Raw genomic sequence first — 8,648 nt, 5'->3', positions numbered from 1 at the left:
AGGCGGCTCACCTGGGGAGGGAAGGCAGCAGGCCCCCACTGCAGCCCCCTGGCCCCAGCGGGTCAGTAGCAGATCTGAGATCCTTGCTGTGTGGTCCGGCACGCTAGCCCTCTGGCCGCCAGGACTGCAGGAGTGCCAGGAGGTGGCTCTCAATATGATTCTGGGCTCATCTCCTTCCCCATCGTGCTCTCGTCCATCTGCTCCAGCCCCGCTGCTCTCCCACCACAGATGGAATCAGATGGTGACCATCACTAACCAGCTCTTGACTCCACTGCTGCCCTGCCCAGGAACTCCCCTCAGCGCCCCACTAGCTTCCCTCTCATTTCACTCACTTAGCCAAGTTTTCAGACGCCGCGGTGGCAGCTCAGAGCTTTCTCTCCGATCTGGTGTCTGAAGGTAGCGTGTGTGCACTCCCGCGGTCCGGCAGAGCTGCAAGATTCTCAGGCAGCAGCTGCACTCACCAACTAGGTGTGGTCCAGGGACCAATCACAGTCTCCATGTGGTCCCTAAGCTCCCGGGGAGCTGCGCACACGCGCGCTCCCAGGCCAGGCGGGGCAATGGTAACTCTGCCCACCCGCTCTGCCTGTCACCACTGCCCACAGCGCTCCCAGGTGCCTGCAAGCTCTGACTTAGATGGGCCAAGCCAGCGGCACACCAGGGAGTATTTCATGCCCCTTCTTGTCTGCTTTTCTAAACACTTCGGGTGGGATATACTCCAAATCCTTTTCTAACACTCACATGGAGAGCAATCCCATCCTATTCTCAGAGTCAAAGAACCGCCGTACAAACAACATTCACTATGACAGCCAGCTAAGCAAAAGTTGTCTTAAAAAAAACATGCAATGTGAGCATGCGTATGTGTGAGAAACAGGCACTGAGAACCAAGAGCTGAGTGCTTGGTTCCAAGTCACAGAGCTGAGCAGGTTAGAGGCTCATCATATAGGCACCTTCGCAAGGTGCCCACTTGCAATTTCAAGTCCTCCAACCGCGAGGCTACAAGAGCCAGTTCTGGCTGCAGCAAATACACAGCGGACCCTTCTCCAATGCAAGAGTGAAAGAAAATAAACTTGATGCTGCTGCTGGTTATTTTGACTTTTGTACTAGTTTGTAGTTACCGTTTCTTTGACCTTAAAAAAAAAAAAAGCAGGCAGTGCACACACCAACCCTTTTGTCAACATCATCAGCCAGAAGCAAATGGCTCTTTAATTTGATCAGGATCTCTTATTATCAAATCATTGCTCTGGCCGCAGCTCAGCTAAAAACCAGAGCAGACCATTACCGTGCTCAGGAAGTCAGCAAGCAGTAATTGCTCCCCGAGAGAATTGGTCATCTGAAGGGCTTCTGTGCCCTGTGTAGTCCCAGGAAAGAAAGGATGTCTAAGATTATACCTTCATCCCACACCAAAGTAACGGATGAGAAGAAAGGCTATTAAAACACCTGATTCCGCAGGCATATCTTTCTTGTGAGTGAAGAATGATCCCAGAGATTTTGATTGAGAAGCTTTACAGTACAAACACTTAAATCTTTCTTTTTAATTTCATTGTGAAGCCACAAAACAAACTTTTTTCTTTGGAATTTACTTCTCATTTACCCATTTCACAGAGGCTAGTAAAAGAGATTCTTTCCACTTAAAAAAAAAAAACCACACAAACAAAAACAAACAAAAAAAACACCTGATTCCAGTCGTCTTGATAGCTTACACCCTTCGGATGATGTCTCGAGGCGGCAATATGTTCTAGCCTGTAGTCATCATCCAATTTTGGGTATTTTACAGCAATGGAGGAGCTGAAACTAAGAAACATGGCTTGAAGTTCATATGCATTCATTTAGAAATACAAGGATCTGAGAAATTTTACATTACTGCCGTTTTCTTCAACTGTTTACAAAAAGGCATCCTCCGTTCTCTGTAGCAGCCATCCTTAAACCCCATGGCAATGTAATACAGCAAGCCTGGGTCTAACCCACGGTCTGTTCACGATTCACGGTCTGAGACGCCACATTTCTACGCCTGCCATCTCTATCACAACCGCCCTTCCTGTCTGCAGACAGTTCACTCTGCTATTTAAAGCATTTCTTCTTGAATTCAACTCTGCTGACTACAAACACTTCCTCCTGGTGACAGGCAGGTCTTGAAATGCAACTGAGAACAACAGACAAATAGGCAAATCATGTACAATCGTAATCCATTTCCAGGGAGGGCAGAGCTAGAATGGACTGGGACTCGCATGGGATCTTCCCTTCCCAGTTCTCTCCAAGAATTCAATGTGCTGATTTTAATCCGCCTTTTTTTTTTTCCCTTTTAAATATATTTTTATTGATTTCAGAGGAGAGGGAGAGGGAGATAGAAACATCGGTGAGAATCATTAATTGGCTGCCTCCTGCACACTCCCCACTGGGGATTGGGCCCGCAACCTGGGCATGTGTCCCAACCAGGAATCAAACTGTGACCTCCTAGTTCACAGGTCGATGCTCAACCACTGACCCACACCAGCCAGGCTAATCTGCCTCCTTTTAACCATTACACTCTTGCTCCACAGTTAACTACAGTTCAAATACTTATTTCTCTGTTGGCAAAAATTCCAAAGTGTACAGTAAGACACAGAACAGTGCCTATGTAGACTTCTTTATCTATGCAGACTCCTGGTGTAGCAGAATTATCTACCCAATTAGACAAAAAGTCCAGACGTGATGTAAACAATCCCCCTGCTCCAGGAATAAATGTACCATTCACATACGCTTTTCTCAGTAAGGCCACACTCCTGTGAGACAAAGACTGCTTTAAGTATTAAATGAACTGACACAAAAGCGTATAAAATATATATCCACCACTTTCTATTTGCATACAAATGAAGCAATTCATGTTTTTAAGTCTTCTGTGGAATGCATTTGTAGGAGCTGACCTAACTATGCCCTGAGCAGGCAAGTCGAGAGCCACAAGTGAATGCAGACACATGAGACACAACCGAGTATCTGTTCATAGGACAAAGACCCCAGCCAAGGAGACTCAACTGGACTTGAATCCCCAGAAGCAAAAACACTGAGGGACAAAGGTGCATTTCACTCTCTAAGGCAGCCCAGGCTGACCACTGCTGGGGCTCGGAGGTATAAACTAATCTCCCTGGGATAACAAGGATCTGAGAAAGGATTTCTAACACAGGAATCCATTTCATTAAGACCATTTCCACATACTGAATGCCAATTAAATTAAACCCAGGACAAGCAAATCTTTTAATTTCTTGTTGTTGTTAATCCTCACCCGACGATAGTTTTTCCATTGATTTTTAGAGTGGGAAGGAGGAAGGGATGGAGAGAGGAAGAGAGAGAGGGAAGGAGAAGGAGAGAGACACATTGATTGGTTGTTTATCACATAAGCCCCAACCAAGGCTGGGGATCGAACCTGCAACCCAGGTATGTGCCCTTGACCGGGACTCAAGCCCTCGATCCTTTGGTACACAGACCAACACTCTAAGCACGTAAGAACACTTTCCACTTTTATTGTTATTTTTACCTGCTTGGTCCCATCTGTGCGGCTGCGTAGATTATCCATACCCACCTTCTTAATATACTTCCACGTCTCTAATGAAGACACTGAGCTGAGACCACAAAACACTGGTATGTCTTTAGGTTGTCTTCTTTCTTCAAGAAGTCAGGAACACAAAAGAGAAGCAGAAGGGAGAAAACAGCAAAATTCAAGAGGCTGACCCCAAAGTCAGTTTTGTGTTCCTGGGTGGTTATTCCTCTGTAGGGCTGTCCTTCCCTCCAGCAACTTCCTCAAAGGGGCAGTTTATGCTGCAGTTTGCTTGTCCAATCCGCTCTGAGCGTCCTACACAGGCTTTTCCATCAGAGACTCTATCCACGTGGCCCCGTTCATTAGCTTAGTGGTGGCAATGACGTATTCCGTGCCTCCATCTTCCAACTGAGAGAGAAAGCGCAGGGCAGCGACTTCGGCAAAGGTCACACCCCCGAGGAAAAATATCAGGGTGACTCGGTTTTCCCCCGGTTGACCTAAAATTGAAACATTTCAGAATTAAGAGTTATGTATTACTGGAGCTTTTCTTCCCACCTCTTAAAAACTGCATACTGCCCAGCTGGTGTGGTTCAGTGGTTGAGCTGAAGAGGCTACCGGTTCCATTCCCGGTCAGGGCACATGCCCTGGTTGTGGGCTCGATCTGAAGTAGGGGGCGTGCAGGAGGCAGCCAATCAATGTTGATGTTTCTCTCTCATTGATGTTTCTATCTATCCTCTCCCTTTCTCCCTCTCTAAAAAACAATAAAAACATATTTAAAAAACAAAACTGCATCATTCATAAGAAAAAGTCAAATGTGTCTTGGTTTGACAGTTCACTTGAAACTCAGACACACAATTTTGCTCTCAAATGTTTTTTCTAACTACTGAGATCCTCAACTCCACAGCTGAAAGCTGCTACCCCCGAGGGAATAATGGGTGCCCCTGCTTACAATATACATTAGCAACTAACAAAAGAGGTAGATTGGACTCTGACTCCCAAGGACTTTACAAATGTATTCTACAAAGCAACTGCATAATACATGAAAACCACACTAACAGCACATAACGATCTGTAGATCCCGGCTACAGACTCACGTTTCTTTTGCAGTCCCGTGGGCAATGGCTGCCGCTCTTCAAAGTGGGGCCCTGGGAGGATGCGCAGAACTTCCTCAATACTCCGCCAGCCTGGCCGGGAAAGCAGCTGGGCCAGACGCACACTGAGCGGGGCGTAGCCACTGTACACGTAGGATATGTCGGTGGGATTCTGTGCATAATCAAAGGGAAAAAAGCCTGTGGGTATAGAGACTCAGAGCCACCTAACCCAAAATTATTTCATTTGTCTTTGAAGGCAAAGCCACAAATAACCTTCCACATCTTAGCAGCCAGAAGCTCACTTTTGACTCACATTTTGAAAAGCCATGCAGAGCATCTCTAGGGACTGGAGATGAAAATTGTTACTTCATTTGGCAAGAAACTTTTTGGAGGGTAACTTGGCACTCTAGCTGGGTAACAATGTGCATAATCTTTGAACCCAGAAATTCTACTTTTAGGCATTTATCCTGCAGAGGGGCTGGCATACCAGGGGAGACCAGACCAAAGCACCAACAGTGACTGCAACACCATCTACAGATGGAAAAGACTGGGAACACCTCAATTACTAGCAATAGAAACCTGTTAAATTATAAAGATGGCATATATGTAGAACCACCTCATAACAATTACAAAGAACTTTAAAAAAACAAGGCAGGTTAGCTGGTGTGGCTCAGGGGTTGAGCGTCAACCTATGAACCAGGAGGTCACGGTTCGATTCCTGGTTAGGGCACATGCCCGGGTTGCAGGGTTGCGGGCTGGATCCCCAGTAGGGGGTGTGCAGAAGGCAGCCAATCAATGATTCCTTCTCATCATTGATATTTCTATCTCCCTTTCCATTCTTCTCTGAAATAAAAAAATATATATTAAAAAATATATATCTTTTGAGAGCAATTATGGTGGCAATTTGGTTGGTTTAATAGTAAATACTAGTATATTGTGCGGGTAAATTTGATTAAGGTCAAGATTTTTAAAAAACATGATTTCAGAAACCCGTGGACATAAAGTGTATATCTTGTATGACTTTTTCTGGCTAAGTTATAAAATTATGTTTTTTTCTTTCTCCACGTTAAGCAAAGGAGTATCTTTAAAACACAGGGCCTTATTTAAGAATGCCATGTTGGACTTTGGGGGTTGTTCTACCTTTCTATTAGAAGGGGAGTTCACTTTGACCATGACTCTCCGCTTCAATAGTAACTGCAGGTTTTAAGTGTGGGTTTATCTCTGTTCTTACCTCTGCCATCAGAAATGGTTCTTGTCCCGAAAGCTGTGGCTGCAACCTCTAGAAATGTAACAACCAACTTCCCATCCCCACGCTGCCCTTGTGTTCCTTTGCTTAGTGAAGGATTTTGTGTCAATACATGAGCTGGAAAGTTGGCTTATATCTTGTTTGTTTGTTTTCCCAGGGTTTCTCCTCTAGACTCAAACCATGAAACTATATCCCATAAGGAGTTTCTTTTCTTATTTACTGATTCCCTCTTCTCATTATGTGACTCACTGAACACAAAATTGTACCATCGCAGGACCTCAGAGAAATCTAGTTATTATTTTGCCTTGATGCAGATTAGCTTATAAATCATTCCGCAATGATGAATAGCCTTAGTCTTAGGCTCTCCTGAGAAATGCTGTTTGCCACTTCTCTTCACAAATGGTTACTGTATTTTTAATGTCTGTTTCATGTGATAAAAGACATACTGTATTTAAATCTAGTGAAATATGTTAGGATGTGGTAAGGGGTGGGATTTGATTTAGTTTTGTTATGAATTTACAGATATTATTTTATCAGGGTACTTTTTGCCTCTCAGAGACATCAAGAAATGCTTATTTCTAATTATCGCAAGTTATTATAACTATTATAATTGTTGTTATAGAAATAAACCTTTATTTAAATGTAAGCCCTGAAACATTGATTCTAATTAAAATGTAAGCAAAAACAGAAAGATAAATAAAGAGGCAGATCACAGGATGACCTTCAAGAGACAGTGGACACGATGAGTGGGGTGGGAGCAGCAGGTCAGAAAGGTGAAGAGAGCCAAACTAAAGTATCATTTACATTGTACAACACAGAAATTAAGTCTCTATATTGCAAATGGGGAAAAATAATCCAATTTTGCTGCAGATAGAGGAGACAGTCTAATTACTAGTTTCTGTTGCAAGAGGCAGCCTAACGAAACACCAAGAGAGAATATAAGAGAAAGAAGTTCAGGATGAGTGGAATCAACCATGCATGCAAAACGAAGTGCACCTGCTTCGGAGGTCACTGGTGTGCATCATCTACGTGAAAGGGTTTGTATAGCCACAGAACCTTTCTGGGAGGGTTAAAACGTGGGTTAGGGTTACAACAGCTGCCTTTGAGGGGAACCTGGGGTTAGATGTGGAAGGAACCTAACTTTACTGTCTGCCTTACTTTTGCCCAAGCTGACTTTTCACCGCACACGCTGGGTTCCTCCCAGATCCTCTCTGCCCTTCTTGGCTCTGAGCCCAGGAGGTAGACTGCGGGCTCTGCACCAACGCACGCCAAGTCCTCTGTTTGGGTTGGGCCAATGGGAGGCACCAGATAAGCACGGAGAGTGGGCAGCAGTGAGGTCAGGGTTTTTCCACACTGGCTTCCTCTCTGTGACTCAGCTGGAGGCTGGCTGTGTCGCTCGAGTAGAGGCCTGTCACCCCTCGTCTTGTCAGACGGCCCCTCCATTTAGCTCTTCTGACTGGCACAGGTTTCTGGACCAGCTCGCTCTCCTTGCCCTCAGGCCTTGCCTGGGAAGGGCTGCCCACTGCACTGCCTCTCACCGCCTCCGCTCCTCACTCCCTTTATGACACTCTCCTCAAACTACCCAGTGGAAGAGCACCCCGTTTCCTGCTGGGATTCTGACAGACATAACTCACAAATGCATTACTTTTTCACATTAGAGCACTGTGGTTCCCATAGACTGTTAACCAGTTACTGACTGAGCTGGCGTGAGAAGGGTGCCTTACTTGTTCATTGACGTCATCCATCCAGAGGCGTAGGGTTTTCCGGATTGTCGGGTAATTGTTCCTGCCCCCCATCTGTGGTTTCAGGAGGCCAGCCTTCTCCAGGTTGTGTAAGGTCAAAATGTGCTCATAGCCGTACGTCTGCAAGACAAGTCGTTCAGCCTGGATGTCAGATCAGGAAAAGGCTTCTGCCACTTTCATAAAAGAGCACCTCTGGTAAGTCGACCAGCTCTGTTGTCCAGGGCACAACACTGAGGTCCAGGTGATGACTGACCCCACGTGGGCACGGGGAAAGGACCTGTCCTAAAACTGCCTGTCCGTCACAATTAATCCAGCTCATTGTTTCCGAGAGGGATTTGATGTATTCAGAGTCAAAATTTATGGGCCCAACTTAAATGAGCAGATTTTGGAAGTCTTTTTTTTTTTTAAATTGTTTTCCCCCTTGGCAAATTAGTAATTTAAAAATATACTGACCTAGTCCGGCTGGTATGGCTCAGTGTTTGAGTGTCAACCTATGAACCAGGAGGTCACGGTTTGATTCCCAGTCAGGACACATGCCGGGTTGCGAGCTCAATCCCCAGTATGGGGAGTGCAGGAGGCAACTGATCAATGATTCTCTCATCACTGATGTTTCTATCTCTCTTACCCCCTCTCCCTTCCTCTCTGAAACCAATAAGAATATCTTAAAAAAGAAAAAAGCTTAGTGTGGATTCACCCATTATTTCAAATCAGTTAAACCTGAAAAGGAGTGAAAATTAAGTGAGCTATCAGCTGTTAAAGTGTGTATACATTTTTTTAGAACACTCCGTATATCAACAATATTGTTAGATGTAGCTCTAGCATATAATTGATTGAAAACACTTATGGAGTGGATATTGTGAGACAGTTTTTCATGCGCTTTCCAAATGTAAGCTTGACTTAAGAGACATGTCCGCTATTGTTTTCATTCTAGAGAAGGGAAAACTGAGAAAAGGAGACTGAAGAACTGGCCCAGGTCATATGACCAGTAAGTTATGGAACAGGGATTGGGATCCATTGTTGGGGATCTTAACTGTTCTTCTCTGGAGTGAAAAATACCTGGC

At 45.0% G+C, this 8,648-nt stretch overlaps 1 protein-coding gene across 2 annotated transcripts in view; it reads right to left on the bottom strand.

The window, feature by feature from the left end:
* Window positions 1-3,214: 3,214 nt before the first annotated feature.
* The window catches only part of VPS33A (VPS33A, CORVET/HOPS core subunit), an 18,205-nt gene continuing 12,771 nt past the window's right edge, over window positions 3,215-8,648 (bottom strand). The window contains exons 11-13 of one of the 2 annotated variants that reach the window (XM_006768892.2): window positions 7,570-7,707; window positions 4,603-4,771; window positions 3,215-4,005 (exon numbers count right to left, since the gene is read on the bottom strand). In XM_006768892.2, coding sequence (XP_006768955.1) covers window positions 3,824-4,005; window positions 4,603-4,771; window positions 7,570-7,707 — 489 coding nt within the window. In that variant the 3' untranslated portion in view covers window positions 3,215-3,823. Of the gene's footprint in view, window positions 4,006-4,602; window positions 4,772-5,422; window positions 7,123-7,569; window positions 7,708-8,648 lie in introns of those variants that run through there. The other variant, XM_006768893.2, reaches the window with a different exon arrangement.

The sequence above is a fragment of the Myotis davidii genome, unplaced genomic scaffold, assembly GCF_000327345.1.
Source record: "Myotis davidii unplaced genomic scaffold, ASM32734v1 scaffold223, whole genome shotgun sequence".
Lineage (NCBI taxonomy): Eukaryota > Metazoa > Chordata > Mammalia > Chiroptera > Vespertilionidae > Myotis > Myotis davidii.
Note: the sequence above shows the minus strand (reverse complement) of the source record. Positions and strands in the feature narration are given on the sequence as shown.